Consider the following 17,780-nt stretch of genomic DNA (forward strand, 5'->3'; position numbering starts at 1 on the left):
GTGGGATTTAGGCACATCCAGGCTGTTATGTGGTTTCTTATATCTTCCCTCTGCATACCTGCTAAATGCCACTAGTGGAGTCCAAGCAGAGGGGACTGGTGGTCTGGTGGACCCTGACCCTGAATCCAGTGCTGCAGGGGAGGGATGGAACTTTCCTGAGCTTTGGAATGACACAGGAGCTTTTGGGAACCCCTGCCAGCCCTCCCCAGGGGGCAAGGTGTGCTGTTCATTTCGTTTAGGATTAAGCCTTCATTTCATCAGAGATTTTACACATTTGCCGCACGCAGCAAATGAGAAACAAAATAAAAATAATTGCATAAACACACACATATCTATTTAATAACCCTGGCACTGCCAGTGGGATGCTGGCAGGAGATCAGACAGGCTGAGAGCACCACAAGCCCCAGGGAGAGGATTCCTGCGCTCCTCACATGCCAACTGCGCTCTCCTTGTTCACCTCCCCTTTGGAAAGTGAAACACTGGGACAAGAACAGGGGATGCTGAGCCTCTGGGACCCCCCTGAACTGCCCTTTCAGCCTGGTCGTGTAAGGACACAACATCCCAGAGAAAAGGGGGCTGCCAGAAGCATTGTCTGTAAGGGCAACAGAGGCAGAGCTGAGCGTGCTGAGCCTCAGGCTCAATGAACCAACAGCTACCAGGGGTCAGGGCTTTGCTGCAGGGGCAGGAGGTGTGTGTGCCATGGGCACAGGGTTGGGGGGTCCCTGGGAGGGTGAACCCCCAGCCCTGGGGTGCTCCTTACGTTTGCAGTCCCGCTGGTTCTTGGTGAGCTCGAAGCCGGGGCGGCACTCGCAGGCGATGCCCCCTTTGGGGGTCTCCCGGCAGATGTGGGCACAGCCATGGTTCTTGTTCATGCAGTTCATGCCTTCTAAAAGAGAAAAGGAGGCAGAGAAATGCTCCAAAAGCTGCTGGCACTGGGCAGCAGTGGCAGGGGGACATGTGAGGTGGGATGGGATAGGGAGTTGATGGCAATGAGGGGAAACCTTGTGGGGACAGGATAACCCTGGCCAGCTCCTGGCACAGAGCTGCTTGGGAAGGTGGACAAAACCACCTGGAAGCCTTCAGCCTTTGATTCCCTCCCACCTTGGGTGAGACCCTGCTCCCACATCTCTCGGTGGCTTTAAACCCCACGGAGCTCCAGACCCAGCACCTGCACCCCTGTGCCCAGCAGGGCCCACCAGTGTGGCACCAGCAGGAAGGAGCAGCCAGCTCATCCTCCTGCACACACAGGGGATGGGGACACAGGAGATGCCACTGCAGCTGCTCAGCTGTCCTGGGCAGGGTGGGATTCCTGGGGAGTGACCAACACAGCTGGGAAGGGGGAAGGAGGAAAGCAAAAACACTCAGCTGGCTTTGCCAAGCAGCAGAGATAAAAATCAGCAGAGACGCAAAAATCTCTCATTTCCTCCTATTTTGGCTAAGAGGTTGCTCCAGATGGCAACAATTTAGAGTTAATACTGAGAGGAAGGGCTCGGTGCTGTGCAAGAACTGGCAGGGGAAGATGTGTCCCAAGGTGGTGTGACGATTTCCAGGTCCTTCTATTTATCAGCAAATTCCTCTGGGCATGGGATTAATGTCCCCAGCTCAGTATTGCTGTGCCTGGACAAGGGACCTGTGAGGGTTTTGCTGCAGGACATTTATCACCTCTCCCAACATTCCTACCACAGATTCACTTTCAAATCTGCCACACCAAGAACCCAGCAGCAGCACCTAAACCCAGGCAGGAGTGGCCAGAGGTGACAGAGGACAGACCTGCCTGATCAAGGCAGGGGTGGAGGGTGGCCCAGGGCGTGGCAGGGCTGAGCACTGACCTTCAGGGCGCTGGATGCAGGTGTGCTGGTTGTCACTGAGGAAGAAGCCCTCCCTGCAGAAGCACTCGTAGCTGCCCATCATGTTGACACAGGTCTGCTGGCAGCCGCCGTTGCCCTCCGAGCACTCGTCCAGGTCTGCAGAGGGAAGGGGGCAGGGGGTGAGCACAGCTCCCTGGCTCACCAAGGGCATGGGCACCGGGTGGCACAGCTCCCTGGCTCACCAAGGGCATGGGCACCGGGTGGCATAGCTCCCTGGCACACCAAGGGCATGGGCACAGGGTGGCACAGATCTGCTGGGCAGCTCCTGCTTCCCCCCAGCTGGACAGGGCGGGGGATGAAGGCAAAGCACAGCAGGAGTGGCTGCAGGGATCTTACAGCTTCCCTGAGTGGTGGCCTCATTTTACCAAAGGGAACACCAGACCACAGAGAAAGGGGTTTCCCTTGTCCCAGAAATCCCAGAGCACCCAGGATGCTCCTCCAGGATTCTGGCTGCAGCCAGCCCCTGCTCCCAGCCCCTCAGAGCCTGCTGCCAGCTGGGGATGCCTGCACTTCATTAGGAGGAGCTGGGAAACCTTAGCCCAGAGCAGGGATAATTACTTGTAAGGAGACTCACATCCCCTGCTCTGCCCTCACACCTGGTTTGGTTTAACAAGCCGAGGCTGCGAGGGGCTGGGACGTGGCCCCGTGGCAGCAGCAATGCCCTTGCCCCGGGCTGCTCCTGCAAAACCTGCATTTAATGAACAGTAACTGCCCATTGCTCTCTCCAGAGGCTTTCTGGGGACAGTGGTGCAAGCTGAACTCACCAGTGCCCTGAGGTGCCAGACCAACCGGGATGCCAGGCTTGGCAAAGATAAATCTTGCCGTGGCCACCCCTTGCCCCCTCTGCCCGCGGGGCTGGGTGATGGTGTCGGGCTGGGAGCGAGGGGCCCCGTGCCAAAGAAAACCTCCTGTGAACCCGAGCGTGGCACAGCCAGGGCTGAGGGGAAAGCTGAGCCCACTGGAACCATGGCTGAGCCCACGGCACGCACCGGGGGCTGCCAGCAAAGCCCCCTCCCCAAACAGCACAGCACACCCAAACCCCCTGCTGTTGGGCTAAACAGATGGACAGATGGATGCCTGAGCAGTGCGGGTGCCTCACACTGTGCCCCAGCCCCGGGCAAGCCCCGAGGGTTCACTCAGAATTACCAAAGCAGGGCTGCAGCTCTAGCTGGAAGGGGCAGCAGAGCCCAGGAGCACCCCACAAAGTTGCTGCCTTGGAAAGGAGGGGTTGAAAACACCCCCTGACCCACAGGGCAGCGAGGGCCGACACCTGGGCTGCAGCCAGGCATACAGGGACATCCTCTGCATGGCGGGGAGCTCATGGCTTCCCCCAGTGCTCATCCCAGCCAAGCTATGGCCTGCCGATGCCAATAACCCTCCTCAAATCCCCCTGCTTAGAACAAGGGCTTAATGTCTTGCAACTCCTCCTTCCAGCTCTGCTCAAAAATGAGGAGGCAGCCGTTCAAACCCGATGGCTGAAATGAGACTCCACTTCCCTAATACCTGTTTTATTAAAGGCAACAGAGATGGGCAGGAGCCAGCAGGGCCTGTGTCAGGACGGGGGCTTGAATTCCTGTCCTGGTTCAAAAGGTCGCCCAGGATGGGCAATGGAGGGGCCTGTGGACTCTGGTGGGCACATACCCTGACCCCTCTCCAGCTCAGCTCCTGCCCATGGCACTGGCAAAGCCTGGGCACAACACACTGCTTTGCTCTGCTTCTCTTTCTTTTGACTAAAAGGGGATGCAGGCAGGTTGGGCAAAGCCGGTCGGGGTCAGAGAGGAGATGCTGGGATGAGCTAAGGAAGGGCTCAAGGTGGGAGCCAGCACGCTCCCCCCAGATCCCCGCCCGGCCGGCTGCTCCCCAGCCATCCCCATCCCCTCCCACCCAACTCTGTAAACACATGACGTCCAGCTTTCCTTTCTTCTTCCCGGGCTCATCCTCCCCCGGGAGAGGAAGGCAGAGCCAGCCGCCCGCCCGCGCCTCCTCCCAGCTGTGTAAATCTCCCCCGTCCCCGAGGAGGCTGCAAAGATCCCGGTGATGGCGCTTAATGCAAAGCGTATGTGTCCATAATCCCTTCCCCCTCCTCCTCCCCCCAGTGATGAGCTCATTAATGACCCCTCTGCAGACACTAATTGGAAAATAGCGTGAGCAGCCGGCAGCGGGGAGGCGGTGCCCGGAGCCCCGGAGCCCCGGAGCCCGCACCGCGGGAGGAAGCGGGGCCGGGCGCGGGCAGCCCGGTGGGCCCCGGGGCTCTGCCGGGAGCTTTGGCCCGGCCGCGGCCGGATGGAGCTCGGGGCGGTGGGAAGCGGCGGGGAGGATGCGCGGCCGCTCCGTAGGCAGATGCCGGGTTTGTCTTGGCCCGGGGATTATTTACCCAGTCCCTCCGCTGGTTCCCATCCCCACCGTATTTGCTATTAACTCATCTATTTTGGCAGGTGCAGGGCTGACCCCGAGCACGAGCGGAGCGAGCGGCAGGGCCCGGGTGAGCTGGTGCTGCCCTCGGCAGCGGCACAGAGCCGCTGGCCCGGCTGCTGGCTGCAGCAGGATGAGGCTGTGGGGAGCCTGTGCCTCACCCCAGCAACTCCAAACACAACTCTCCCAGATGCACCCGCAGAGTGAGTTTTTCTCCCAGCATGGATGCCAAGGGAGGATGCTCACCCCGATGTAACGGGGAGCAATCCTGTGTGCCCTGTGAGTGCCACCACAGTTCCATGGCTCTACAGCACTCTGCCTCTCCCCAAGCCTCCCAGATGGACCCACAGAGTGACTTTTCCTGCCAGCATGGAGCATCCTCCCCTGGCACCACCGTGATGTAACAGGGAGCGATCCTGTCCCCAGCACAGGTGTGCCCCGGGAGTGCCACCACATTCCATGGCTCTACGGCACAATCTGGGTGTGCTGAGTGCTGGGAAGTGCCTAGCAAGGAAAGCCAGCAGGTCAGCCCCAAGGTGCTGGAGCAGCTGAGGAGCTGCAGGCACCGCCATCCCTCACCCAGGCAGTTGTGGCCGTCGTGTGCCAGGCGGAAGCCGTCGTAGCAGGTGCAGCGGTAGTTGCCGGGGATGTTGACGCACTCGTGCACGCAGCCTGCGTTGTCCTCCCGCTCACACTCGTCAACATCTGCAGGGAGAAGGGTGGGAGAGCTGCAGGACTGCCCTGGGTGCTGCCCACCCTGGGTGCTGCTCCCCTTCTCCAGCATCTTTGCCACCCAGCTGGTAACGTGCCCCGGGGTGTTCTGCTCTCTCTGCCAGCAGGTCCTCAGCTCCATTATCACCTGCAGCATCCCTCCAGAGTCTACAGAACCATCCCCATTCTCCCCAGCGTGGATGCTGGAGCCCCAGCCAGCCCAGTGTCCCACAGCTTGAGCCTGGTGCGGCGTGCTGGGAACCTCCTGGGATTTCCCAGAGTGCTGCCAGAGCCCTGCAGTGCCTGGAGCGCTTTAATCCCTCTGCTATTTGTACTCGGCCCATCCTGACCCTGAACCTGCTCCCAGCTGGGAATTTTCCCCTGCCCCAATCCTGCTTTCCTGCTGCTGCTGCCCCAAGGACCCCATTTTCTTTCCATTCCCTACTCAGTTGTTTTTATATATAGATATATGTCTATACCTATGTCAACATCTAGATTTACACCTATATCTACATCTAAATTGATTTGTACACCATCTATATCTCTGTGTCTTAGTTTTAAGTTTGTGTTTTAGCTGCTAACACAGCTCTGCAGCCTCAGGGTCAGAAATCCTGCAGGAAAATAAGCCCAGCTTTGTTTAAAACAAACTCCATGTGATCCTTCATGGGCAGCCCCAACCATATCAGGGCAATGGCTGCCACCATCACCAGCAAGGACACTCAGAGTCCTCTCTGTCCCCACGCACTGTCAACAGGCCAGGAGTTTGGGGCAGAAAAAGGGAATAAAAGGTTTGAAATGGGCCAGGGTGAACAAGTGCCTTTTTTGCATGGGTTGATGAGCCACTGGTGGCCTCTGACCCGCTGGGGCTGTCACTCAGCAGGACTCTGGCCCTGCCAGTGCTGTGTCCCTACCTTTGCAGTGCTTCCCATCCCCGGTGTAGCCGGACTTGCAGATGCACTTGTAGGACTTGGGGGTGTTCTGGCAGATGGCATCGATGTGGCAGTTGTCGGTGCCCTCCACGCACTCATCAACATCTGCAAGAGAACAGGTGAGGGAGCAAAGGGGAGAGCCCAGGACCACCACCCCAGGTGATGGATCCCAGCAGCCTGGCTCCCCAAGCAGCCCTGAGGATGGGCTCTGGTCATGGTGAATCACTGGGTCCCCTCCCAAACAGCACAACCTGTGTCTCCTCTCGGACACGTCACCCTGAGACTCCCTGGTCCTTTTCATGTGCCTGATGATAGGAAATGCTGCTCCAGCACTCCCAGTCCAGGCTGGAGCCAGCCCAGGCAGAGGTAAAAGTCTCTGTCTCCAATTAGCTGTTTCCTGAGCCAACCAGGCACCCAAATAATCGTCATCACTTTCTATTCTTAGGTGCCAAGGAATGTGCACGAATTAGCAGGGACCACACTAAATAAACCTGGGAGCCAGGAGTGAGAAGCAGGAGGGAGAACTGGGAAAAACATCAAGGCTTCCATGGGGACATGGACAAAATTTGCATCGTCCCCATCCCCCTCTGCCCCTCAACCCCCTCTCTGGGATGCAGTGCTGTGGTACCCAGGACAGCACGTCCAGAGCTCCACGGGCTGGCAATGGCCTCAGGCAGCAATGCCCAAGGGTTTGCTGAGACAGGAGGCTGTGGGAGTGGAGGTTTTAATGGTGTTTGGGAAGTGGAGAAGCCTCAAGCACAAGGAGTGGAGGTTTGTGAGCAAAAGGCTGTTGAGCTGGCTCTCAGTGCCCTGAAGCGGGCACATCCCCTCCATGGCTGCCAGTGCCTGCAGATCAGGTGCTGAGGGGCAGGTGGGGCTCCCAGAGCAGCCCAGGCTCCGGCTCCACGTGGGGAGCACCAGCTCTGCTCCTGGAAGGATTTGCCTCCACCTCTAGGAAGCTTCTCACTGGGGAAGGGGGACCTGAGAGTCCCTCCAGCTCCCCTGTCCCCCCATCAGGAGTAGCGAGAGGCTTCAAAGCTCTCGGCTGCCTTTAAAGGACTGTTATCAGCAGCCCCAAGAACAGAAGTTCTCCAGGAGCTCCCCAGAGCCCCAAACCATTGCTGCAGGCGGCGGCAGGGCAGGCTGGGATCCCCGCAGCCCCAGCGCGGTGCCGGGAGATGAGATGTGACTCCAGGGATGTGCCTGACTCCAGGGATGTGCCTGACTCCAGGAGATGAGACTGACTCCGGGGATGTGACTGACTCCGGGGATGTGCCTGACTCCAGGAGATGTGACTGACTCCAGGGATGCGCCTGACTCCAGGGATGTGCCTGACTCCAGGGATGTGACTGACTCCGGGGATGTGACTGACTCCAGGAGATGTGACTGACTCCAGGGATGTGCCTGACTCCAGGAGATGTGACTGACTCCGGGGATGTGCCTGACTCTGGGGATGTGCCTGACTCCAGGAGATGAGATGTGGCTCTGGGAGATGAGACTGACTCTGGGGATGTGCCTGACTCCAGGGATGCGCCTGACTCTGGGGATGTGCCTGACTCCAGGGATATGACTGACTCTGGGAGATGAGATGTAACCCTGGGAGATGTGCCTGACTCCGGGGATGTGCCTGACTCCGGAGATGTGCCTGGCTCTGGGAGATGTGCCTGACTCCAGGAGATGAGATGTGGCTCTGGGAGATGAGACTGACTCCAGGGATGTGCCTGACTCCGGGGATGTGCCTGACTCCGGGGATGTGACTCACCCGGCCGGCCGGGAGGAGCGGAGCTTTGTCTCCGCATCGGGAGGCGGCACGTGCCTGCGCATTGTATAAATATTTACAGCCCGCATTCATATTTGTTATTTGACATTAGCCATGGCCCGCGGCCACCACGGCCTCCCTTGGGCCATTAATCACCGGCTGCAGGCTGAGCCACCACGGTGGGGACGATGCAGGGATTTCACAGGGACCAGGGCCCTGCTCCAGGCTGGCACCTACAGCAGCCATGGCACTGGGCATGGTGCCACCGTGCCAGCACCCAGCATCAACCCCTGCCTGTGCCAGGGCACCCAAGAGCCACTTGTCCCTTTGCGGGCTGTTCAGCATCCCAGTGGCTTCGCCTCAGGCTCCTGCATCCCTCCCTGGGCTCCCAGAGGGGTGTCGGGAGGTTTGGCACTGGAGCAGGGCGATGTGGGCATGAGAACCCAGCAGCAGCAAAGCTGATGCTGACCCAAAGGTCTCCTGAATCTGCAGATCCTGGTCCTGCATGGTTGGGAGTTCCCCTTCAGGTGTTCCCCCAAAGTTATAAATCAATTGTGATGCTTTGAGTCGTGGTGCCAGGGTGAGAGTTGTCAGGTCTGGCACCCCGGGCACCCAGCCTGGCACACCCTGGGTGGGAACCAGCACCCAAACAGTTCAGACCATCCATCAACCCCCATCTCCTTCCCCTAAAAACACTCAGAACATGAAGCATCCACCAGGCATAAATCACATCATTGAAACTTTCCCAGCCTTTTGCCAGGAATCTCACTTTTGGGGGAATTTTATTTCCTATTTATTTTTCCTTCTGCACTCTCAAACTCAGGACCAGGAACAACAGGCATGAGGCACCGAATGCACCTCTGGCCCTCTCCCACTCACACATGTAGAGCATCCTTTTTTTCCTATCTTTTTTCTTATTCTGTAACTTCAAAAGTTGTCTAACTTTGGAAAGATTACACAGTAGCAAAAGTACAAAAGAAAACATTATCAGTTTTCCACTGCAATTTTTCCAAAGCTAGAGTCATTCTGAAAGGTTACAGGATTCTAAAAAAAAAAAAGAAAAAAAAGAAAAAACCAAAAAAGTGTGTTTGTGGGAAGAGTGAATAAATACCCTCCTGGGCACTCCAGGAGCCATCCCGGGATTGGCAAAGATCCCAATTTTAGAATGCTGAAATTTTGGCTCCTCAGTATCCCTCAGAAATGATGTAGTGAATTAAAGCAAAACCTTCTGAAAAACTCAGTTTTTAGCATTTTTGTCAACGCAAGCAGCATTTTCCCATGAAAGGGAAGGTTTTCTCTCAGGCCAGCCCGTTTTTCCTGCAGGAGAATTTTCTCCATCCAAAAAGCTGCCTGTGGCCTCACTGGTGCAGGTGCTCTGAGCTGCTGCCACCATGTGAGAGGGTTCATCTCCAAGACAAGTGAAGATTAAAAAAAATTTTTTTTAAATAAAAAAATCCTTACAGATGCTCCTGTCCCTATTTGATCTCAGCAGTTCCTTGCTGGGGTGTGCCCTGCTTGTCCCCCTGCTCCAGAGCAGCTGCTCCATTCAAGGTCCCAAATCCAGGTGGGTTTTTTGGAGAGTTTGCCAAACCTGTACCTCTACACCTCCTCCATTTCTCCCTTCCACAAACAACCAAAATTTTGGCATGATTTTCACCCTAAACCGCCTGAATGAGCCCAAACCGGGCACTGCAGATGGGCACACCATGCCCCAAAGCCCCGGCACGGGGAATTCTGCACCCGGGCGGGAATTTGGTTGGGATGGAGATGCTGAGCGTGGCTGGGGGCCGCAGCCCCATCTCGCTGGGGCCGGGCAGGGCTCCTCGGAGGGCACAGCATCCCTGGCACTGCCAGCCCGGGCTGCGCCAAGGGCAGGAGGTTGCGGCGCTCGCCCCGCGCCTCGGGCCGCGGTTTTTATTCCGTTGTGGGTGGGATTTTCCAGCGCTGGCTGTTGGGCCCCGTTCCGCTCCAGCTGCAGCTTTATTCTCCATTTCAAAGGCGGCGCAGGCAGACGGCTTCAACGCCACTGCCATTTCGGGCGTGCCAAAAGCGGGGGCACCGCCACCTCCCCGGGACCCCCGAGCGCCCTGACCCAGGGGAGGCACGGCGGAGCCCCCTGTGCCCTGCACTGCTCGGATATTTTTAGAGCCTGGATTGAGGCTCTTTCCTCACTTCCTTATTTTGTTTAAAAAAAAATAATAATAATAAAAGATGGTTTTAGCCCTAGGCCAAAAGTCCTAATAAATTTGAGGAGGGGGGTGAGACAGGACAGCAAAATCTGGCCTGAGAAATCCTGAACAAACAAACCCACCGTCCTTTTTCCCCTCTCCTGCAAGTGCTTCAGCTTTTTCTACAAATTAATTTTATTCTTTGTTTTTATATAGGCATATATATTAACAGCCTGTCTGTATGGGGATGTGTGTGTAGCTGTTGGCAGACATGCGGAGTTTCCACTCGGCCTTAATGCCAAATTAAAGCTTTATAACTTCAGTAGCTCCTTTTACCAGGGTATTAATAACCACCTCAGACACTGTGGTGCAGTTTATTAATCATTTGTTCGTCCAGGGGTGACTCGTGCTGCACCACAGGCTCAGGGCATGGCCACGGGCAGTGGCAGCCCCTGGGAGGGGATTTGGGCCAGGAGAGGGGAGCAGGATGCTCTGCAGGGCAGCTTTCTGTAAACTGGCTAAAGAATTATCACCTGCACTCAGAGATGCTGGCTCAGGTGCTGGGTGATGCCCTGCTGCCAGGACGGGGGTGCCAGCGGGCACTGGGCAGGTACCTGTGCTCAGGATGGCTCAGAGGGGATGTCTGCATCTCACCATGCAGTGGAGACCCCCAAACCAGCCCCGTGCCCTGCATATCCACCCAGATTCCCCAAAAGCAGGTGGGGCACAGGAGGTGCAGCCCCAGCACTCGGCCCTGTGCAATGATGGAATACAGAAGGAGGAGGAACCACAAGTCAGAGAGAGGACCTGGGGCCATTCCCAGCCTGGGACCCTCCTGTTCAATGCCCAGACCCTGCCCCATAACCCTCACCATGGGTTGTGCTTCCCCAAAGCTGTTAATGACCCAGAAAAGGGCTTTTTTATCCCCCTCACTTATGTTTCCCACTCCCTTGAGGGCAGAGTCCTGAGCTGTCCATCCCCTGAAGCAGCCCTTGTCATCCTGATGGATCCACCACCATTCCCTGGGTAGGAAATGCTCCCTCCACTTCCATCCACTTCCTTGTGCCAGCCCTGGTCACTTCAGCCTAATTCCATCAAACCCCACAGAGGGTTTGGTGCCCCACACCAGCAGCCTGCTCGTGTCCCCGTGGAATTGTCACTGCTGTTGTTGTTCCTTTGGCTTATTGGACTGACCCGGCCTTGCCTTAAGAAATGTGTTTGTTTTTTTGCTCTGGGAGCAACAATCTCAAGATCTCCAGCGGGGACACAGCCTCTCCAAAGCACAGCCAGGCATCCTCCAGGGCTGCCAGACAGAGCAAACTTTATCTGCCATCCCGGGCTTCTCCTAAAGCCTCTCAGGGGACTTAGAATTTTGAAAGTGAAGGCTAAGGTCAATCATGCATACTGTTTTCCTAAACTGAGTGCTCTGGTGTGGCTGTCTGTGCAGGAAAAAAAAATCTATATAAAAATAAAAGACAAGAACCCCCAAACTCCTGAGCAGTTTGGAGAGAGCAATACATCGGCACTGGAAGACTCAAGGTGTCTGAATATTTATACTCCAGTTGGCAGTTACAAAAAAAGTCTTCTTCCCTCCTTCCTACCCACCCCCTCCCCTTTTTTAATCTCGGTACAGGCATGTTAGACGTCCTCAGTCAAAGATCTCCTTTGAACTGTGCATGTGAAATGTTTACAGTTTTACATTTCATATTTCAGCGGGGTGGAGGGGACAGGCACAACAGTCACACACTGTGAATGCTGGAGAGGTAGGAAGGCAGAGGCCAAGGGGGAGGAGGTTTGCCTGCAGTGGGAGGGGAACCAAAGAGCATCTCCACGCTGCAATTGGAAAATTTTAAGACTCCTTGAAAAAAATACAGAAAAATAATCCCTGGCGGTGTGTAGGGTTTGCAGGTGCATGGCAGCGCAGCAGCCCCTCACGTGGGACAGGGGCCAGGAGGGCTGGAGTGAACCATCAACCACCCAGGGCCCAGCGGGCTGGGCTGAGGCTGCCATCCCACCCAGGACCCTGAGCTGGGCTGCTGGAACGCCAGCGGGGTGCTGGGATCCCCAGGGAGACGCTGCCTCTCCCCGCTGGCCCCACGGCACAGCATCATCCGAGGGGATGTGCGATCAGCTGCAGGGAGAAGTGGTAAAAGCTGGGATGTGTTCCCAGAGGTGAGGGAACTGGCACTGCCCGAGGAGGGCACAGAGCTGCCAGTCCCTGGGACCGTGTCCGTCTGTCCTGCCAGCACGCAGGGAGGGATGGATGCTGGCAGGCAGCAGGTAAGGGCACTGCTCCACTGAGAGCAGGAGCTCGGGACAAGCTCCTCTGTCTGGAGGGCTCTGAGATGGACTGACGGACCAGAGGTGGGGACTGGCAGGGACGTTATCTACCCAAACCCAGAGGAGTGCTGGGCACAGCAACACGCGGGCAGCCTGGCCTGTGGAGCGCAGATGTGAGTGTGCGCCAGGAGCCTCCCCATGGTTATTTAGATTTATGTTGCCAGCTCTCCTCTTGAAAGCTTCCCTAGCCCTAAGCTGACTCCAGAGCCAGCCAGGTCCACTGGCAGACGCCCTGCAGGCCCAGCAGCCAGCTCTCTAAATCCTTCCTTCCCCACAGACTAAACTTTGTGGGGTAATTCAGTACAAGGAACGAGCCAGCGAGCCCAACCCATGACACAATGTTATCCCACCAAGAAAAGACAGATGGGAGAAGAGCCCTTCCCAGCCTGTGACAGTCACCTGGCAAGGGTGGCTGTCCCTCAAAAGGGCAAAAGTTTTGGGGCAATGTGTGCCCCATCTTTGGGGTGTCACCTGCCACACACACCTGATGCTTTTGAGAAATATCCTGGTAACACACGTCCCAGACACACAGAGCGGGTTCAAAGAGCTCAGTGACAGTCAGAAACCCAGGAGACAGCAGGATCTGAGGGAAGGCACGTGTTGTACCTGCCATCAGTGATGCCCATGAGTTCAGCCTCACCCAAAAGGGACCACCAGCACCAGAGTCCTCGCAGCCCCACACACACCAGCCTTTGCCTCTCTGCAGACAGCTCCCCCTGCCCAGCCCACAGAACCCCCAAAGTGCAGCCCCAGCGTCAATTCCCCAGCAGAGCCCCCCTGGAGGAGCCAGCACTGTCCCAGGCAATGAACCCCAGCTCAGCACTGAGCTCACCTCTCTCCACCCCCACTCCACCCCTCTCCTTCCCTGAAGGGATCTGTCAAGTCTCTGCACGATGGAATTTCACTTTGCTATTTTAATGCAATTCTGGCTCAGGCTTAAATGGAACTGGAAACCAAAAGGCCTTAATAAATAAATATTATGATAAGAAATGAAAGCAATGCATACACTCAAGATAATTTGAGGGGGGATAAAAACCTAAGCATTCCTTTCTGTGCCTAAATCATAAAGCTTTATGTGAAGCTGGACGCCTTCTCACCAAACCTTTGCCCTGGAAAAATCTCTCCTGCTTGCCCAGGCTGCCCTCCGGAGACGTCGCCCATTGTTTTAGAAACACTTTGAGCCAGATAAGACAATAGCCTTGAAATTCCTTCTAACTTTGTCGGTGACAGGGCTGGGGCGACCATGCGCGTGGCTGGAATCCTCCTACAAGAGATCTTTCATTATAGCCTGCGCTCCGAGATTTCATTCACTCGCTGCTCAATCTCACCGTCCGCACAAACGCCGCAGCTGCCACAGCCACAGAAACCTCGCATGCCGTGCAAAGAAAAGGAGAAAAAAACCCCGGCAGATTGTCCAGATAGTGGTGAATGAAGGAGAAAACCCCCTTTGAGGCAGCCAACGGGACCATGTATAGGGCTGTGTGTGCTCCGCGCGCTCCCGCGCGTCTATAGAGCTAAAAAATCCGAGCTAAATATAGAGGTGCTATAGAAAAGGGAAGGTATAGATAGAGCGTACATAAAGCTCCGTGTGTGCGTCTGGGAAGGGGAGGCTCTGCCTCAGTACGGGAGCTGTGAAACAGAAAAGCCCGAAGTTGATAAGGATGGGACATAGCTCTCCTTCCACGAGATAGGGAAAGAGCTCCCTTCATTTTCAGGCTTAGCTGTGCTCAGCTACCTGAACTTTCCTGCTGCCCAGCATCTGAGGTTCCCCCGTGCCCCATGTGCAGCCCCCGAGCACAGACGCAGCCTCCGGGCTCTGCCACCCCTGCCCTCCAGCCCAGCCCCTCGCCCACCCTGCTGCCCCATCTGCCAGACACCAAACCAGCAGAGCCCCCCAAGCCTCCCCAGACAGCCACATTTCGCCTGTGATGGATGCAGACTTGTTCGCCCACCCTAATTTTCTGCCCCTGCACCCCCTGCCTTGAGATAAAAGAGTCCAAACCCAAACAACTAAAGTCTAAGGAACGCAACTCATTAAAGAGTTCACAAACCCAAGCCCAGTTCCAAGGCAGTAGGCGAGAATATCTGCAAGCGACATTTAAAATCCCCTCCACTGTTTGTTGTTGCTGCTGCTGCCTTCTCCAGGCTGCACTCAAACCCCAGCTCTAACGAGGAGATCCGGCTGCCCAATCCACACATCAAACAGCAAACCTTCGAGCAGGGAAGACTTTCTCTTACCTTGACTGGCTTTATTCGCCAGCGTGCTTCCAGAGTGGAGGAGAAAGAAAAGGATGGAAAATCCAGCAATCTGCAAAGCTCCCATGGCAATCCCAGTCTGCAGGGAGGAGCGGGGGCAAGAAGGGGGATTTCTAGTGCTTTAAAGGAAACAAGGGGCTGAGCATGCGAAGGGAAATCAAAGGGAGGAAGGGGCTCTCTCCTTGCCGTGTGTGAGACAGAGGGAGGGAAGGGAGCTGAACTGATGGAAAAAGCTGCTCTGGGTTCAGTTTGGGGCTCTTGGTGCTGCTGAAGAGGAGAGAGCGAGGGAGGGAGACCCAGGGCAGTTGGAGGAAAGTGGACTCTATCGCCCTCTCTCTGGCGGCTGCTCTGATCCCTTGTCCTCCGTTGTTTTTTTTTTTTTTTCCCCTTAAATAATCCCAGCCAATTCCAGTTTTGCAAGAGCAGCAGCAGCAGCAGGAGCAGGAGCAGCAGTGCTGGAGGGGGGAAGCAGGCGCCTTGCCCTGGTGCTGGGGACCTGGGAAAGGGGAGTGGAAAGGAGAGCCCCATCCAAGCAACGCCCTTTTTCTCTCTCCCAGCCTTTCTTTCTTTCTTTCTATTTGGCTTTGGTTACTCCTTCACGGCTCCCCCCCTCGCACCCCCAAGGCTGGGCTTTGCCTGCAGGAATTTACAGTCTGCGCTGGAGGAGAAGGGCCAGTAGCCATGGAGACTGCTTCCCTGGGAGCAGGGAGGTCAGGCGGAGACCATGGGCGATCAATGCATCAATGCAAAGCCCCCCGCAACCCCCAGACCCAGCCCGCACCTCGCAGCCCCTCGGCCAGCCCAGGGCTTGGCGTGGTGGCAAGGGGAGGGGGGCCAGGGGGAGGCGTCCGCCATGGGAAAAGGCAAGGGGTGGGAAAGAAAAGGACAAGGGGAAAAAAAAAAAGATATAATTAAAAAACCCGAGAGTTTGCAGATGGCACGACCCGGCTGGGCTTGGTGGCTTTTGGAGAGTTTCGGGGTGCTGGGCAGGGGGAAACAGGGCCGGAGAGCAGCTCTGCTGGCTGCCCTGGGAGGTGGAAGGAGGGTTGGGAATAAGGGTGGAGGGGGAAGAAAAAGACCTTTCTGAAATGTTCAGGGATTTTTTGTTTGCTTGCGGGACCTTGCACAGCCCAGCCCCCGGAGCTGGGGGCACCCCAGGGAGGAGGGGGACCCCTGCCCCACCCCGTGGCCATCCTGGTGCTGGGAGCTGCTGGCACCATCTCCCTTCTGGGTGTTCCTGCTCCCTGAGCCGGGAGAGGCACTGCCAGCCAGGAAACTGCAGCGGGAGATGAAGGCTGGAGCCAGGAGCGGGATGGGGAGGAAGGTGTGCAGTGATTCCACCTGCCCAGGGACAGGGGTCTGACAGCCCCAGTGGTCATTGTGCCCATGGGCCCCCTCCCAGCCCACTGTGCTGCCCCTACACCCTCCCCAACCCCTTTTTGTCCTAATATCCCCTAAAGATACGACAAAGGGGGCTGGAGGCAGTGGGAAATGTCCAGCTAAGCCAAGCACCCACGGCACAGAGGAGGGACTGCAGCTGCACAGGAGGATGCTGAGGAGTCCCTGGGTCTTTCCCTACAAAGTCACCCCCTCCCTGGGCTGCCCTCATGGCACAGGGACCTTCCCTTGGGGAGGGGGTTTGCAGGAGCACACCAGTAACCCAAACCCATCCCTGGCACAGCCAGGCTCCGCGGCAGCTGGTAAGGGGAAAAGGTTCACAAATGATCCTTAAAGCTGTAAAAATATGTTGTACACGAAATATGAATGTGGAGGTGTTGTCCTTAGGCTGTGCTGGGAGAGGACCATGCCCCACCAGTGGGTATGTGCCATCCCACTGGGCACTGCTGCTGGGGGAAGCCAGCTCCAGTCTGTGCCAGCAGCTCCTGGGTACAAGAGCCCCTCCCTTGAGGTGGGACAAGGCTCTGGGCATCTTCACATCCTGATCTGAAGGCATCACCAGTGGGGTGCCACCACCCTCCTGTGCGTATCACACCAGCAGCTGTGCCACTGCTTTTCTTCCTGGGCTGGAATTTGCTGCAGAAACACAAGTCCCTTATGGCAGAGACTCCTAAGAGCAGAGTTAAAATGGAAACTCTGCTCTGGGTTACGCCGGCAGATCTCTGTGCCCGGCCACCGCACCTCGCACCCCGTCCTGTGATCCTTTATCATCATAACCAGAGGAAAACTAAACAGTCCTCCTTGTTTCCCCTCTAACCTATCTTCTAAATCTGGAGACCGATCTCACGGCACGAGGGACAAGACCTTCAGCAATGTTGATTTATAACTGAGCTTCTAAATTGCAGGTTTACGCATTAGTATAAACACCCATAAACCAGCCCTAAATACACAGGGCCGTGTGTAATTAAAACGCCAAAACACCGAGCAGCCACGTGACAGCACGGGGGAAATGAACCAGCTCCTCAAACTCCTCACTCGTGCCCAGACTGCCTCCCTGGGGACACAACTCTGGCCAAGCACTCCCAGTTAAACCAGTGCCTTGCTGGGAGGGGGGTCATGGCACAGGAGCCAAGGGGCTGACCCCCATGTCTCGCTCCTCCAACGGGGTTATGAAGCACCACAGCGAAGCAGTGGGGTTGGAGCGAACTGCTGATGTCCAGGAATTCCCAGAAAAGCTGCGTAATCTTCCCAAAGCATTGCTGAGTCCAGCAATTGATGCTGCCCGGCAGAGTGGCCAAAGGGGCAGAGGTGGTGCCAGGGCTGTGCGTGCTTTGGTGCCCCTCCAAGCACAGGGGAAAGCCGGGCAGATGGGGATTCCTGACATCACCCAGGGAGTGCCACGAGTCACACTGACATCACCTGCAGGGCAGCCCAGCGCTTTGGCCCACAGGGCTGGCGCGGATCCGTGCCCAGGAGCTGATTCCAAACCCTTCACAGGCATCGCCAGCCCGAGCCTTGTGTGTGTGTGTGTGGTGGGGAAGGAGGTGGCAGCACTCTCCTCCCCGCTGCCTCCACTCCCCGTTGTGCACTTCTGGGCAAAATCCATTTGCTTTGGCTTCATGTAGGGCCAGAAGATTCGGCCCATTGTGCTGCGGCGCTGAAGAGCCGGCGAGGAATTGTCAGCCATGCTGAAACGGTTACATGGGGAGTCATGAAAATTTACTGCACCACTCTCCGCTCCCTCGCCAAGAAATAAAAGCAAAAGATCACAACAGGCATTTTTTTAATTTGAAGCAAAATTAAAAAAAGAACGGATCTGCGCTCAGAAAACAACAACCACATCCACAGATCAAAGCAGCTGTTCTCCTCTCATTCGGGGTTTTAAGAGGTTTCTGCAGCTACAGAGATGTTTACACAGGGAGAGAGATACATACATTGT

General features: G+C 56.4%; 1 protein-coding gene across 1 annotated transcript in view; it reads right to left on the minus strand.

Annotated features, from left to right (window-relative positions):
* Nucleotides 1-14,522, minus strand: part of SCUBE3 (signal peptide, CUB domain and EGF like domain containing 3) — a 28,972-nt gene extending 14,450 nt beyond the window's left edge. Inside the window, exons 1-5 of the mRNA XM_059487918.1 lie at nucleotides 14,426-14,522; nucleotides 5,903-6,025; nucleotides 4,860-4,985; nucleotides 1,830-1,964; nucleotides 761-886 (exon numbers count right to left, since the gene is read on the minus strand). Of these exons, the coding sequence (XP_059343901.1) occupies nucleotides 761-886; nucleotides 1,830-1,964; nucleotides 4,860-4,985; nucleotides 5,903-6,025; nucleotides 14,426-14,510 (595 nt within the window). The 5' untranslated portion in view covers nucleotides 14,511-14,522. The remainder of the gene's footprint in view (nucleotides 1-760; nucleotides 887-1,829; nucleotides 1,965-4,859; nucleotides 4,986-5,902; nucleotides 6,026-14,425) is intronic.
* Between the last annotated feature and the right edge of the window lie 3,258 nt (nucleotides 14,523-17,780).

This window comes from Ammospiza nelsoni, chromosome 23 (genome assembly GCF_027579445.1).
Source record: "Ammospiza nelsoni isolate bAmmNel1 chromosome 23, bAmmNel1.pri, whole genome shotgun sequence".
Classification (NCBI taxonomy): Eukaryota; Metazoa; Chordata; class Aves; order Passeriformes; family Passerellidae; genus Ammospiza; species Ammospiza nelsoni.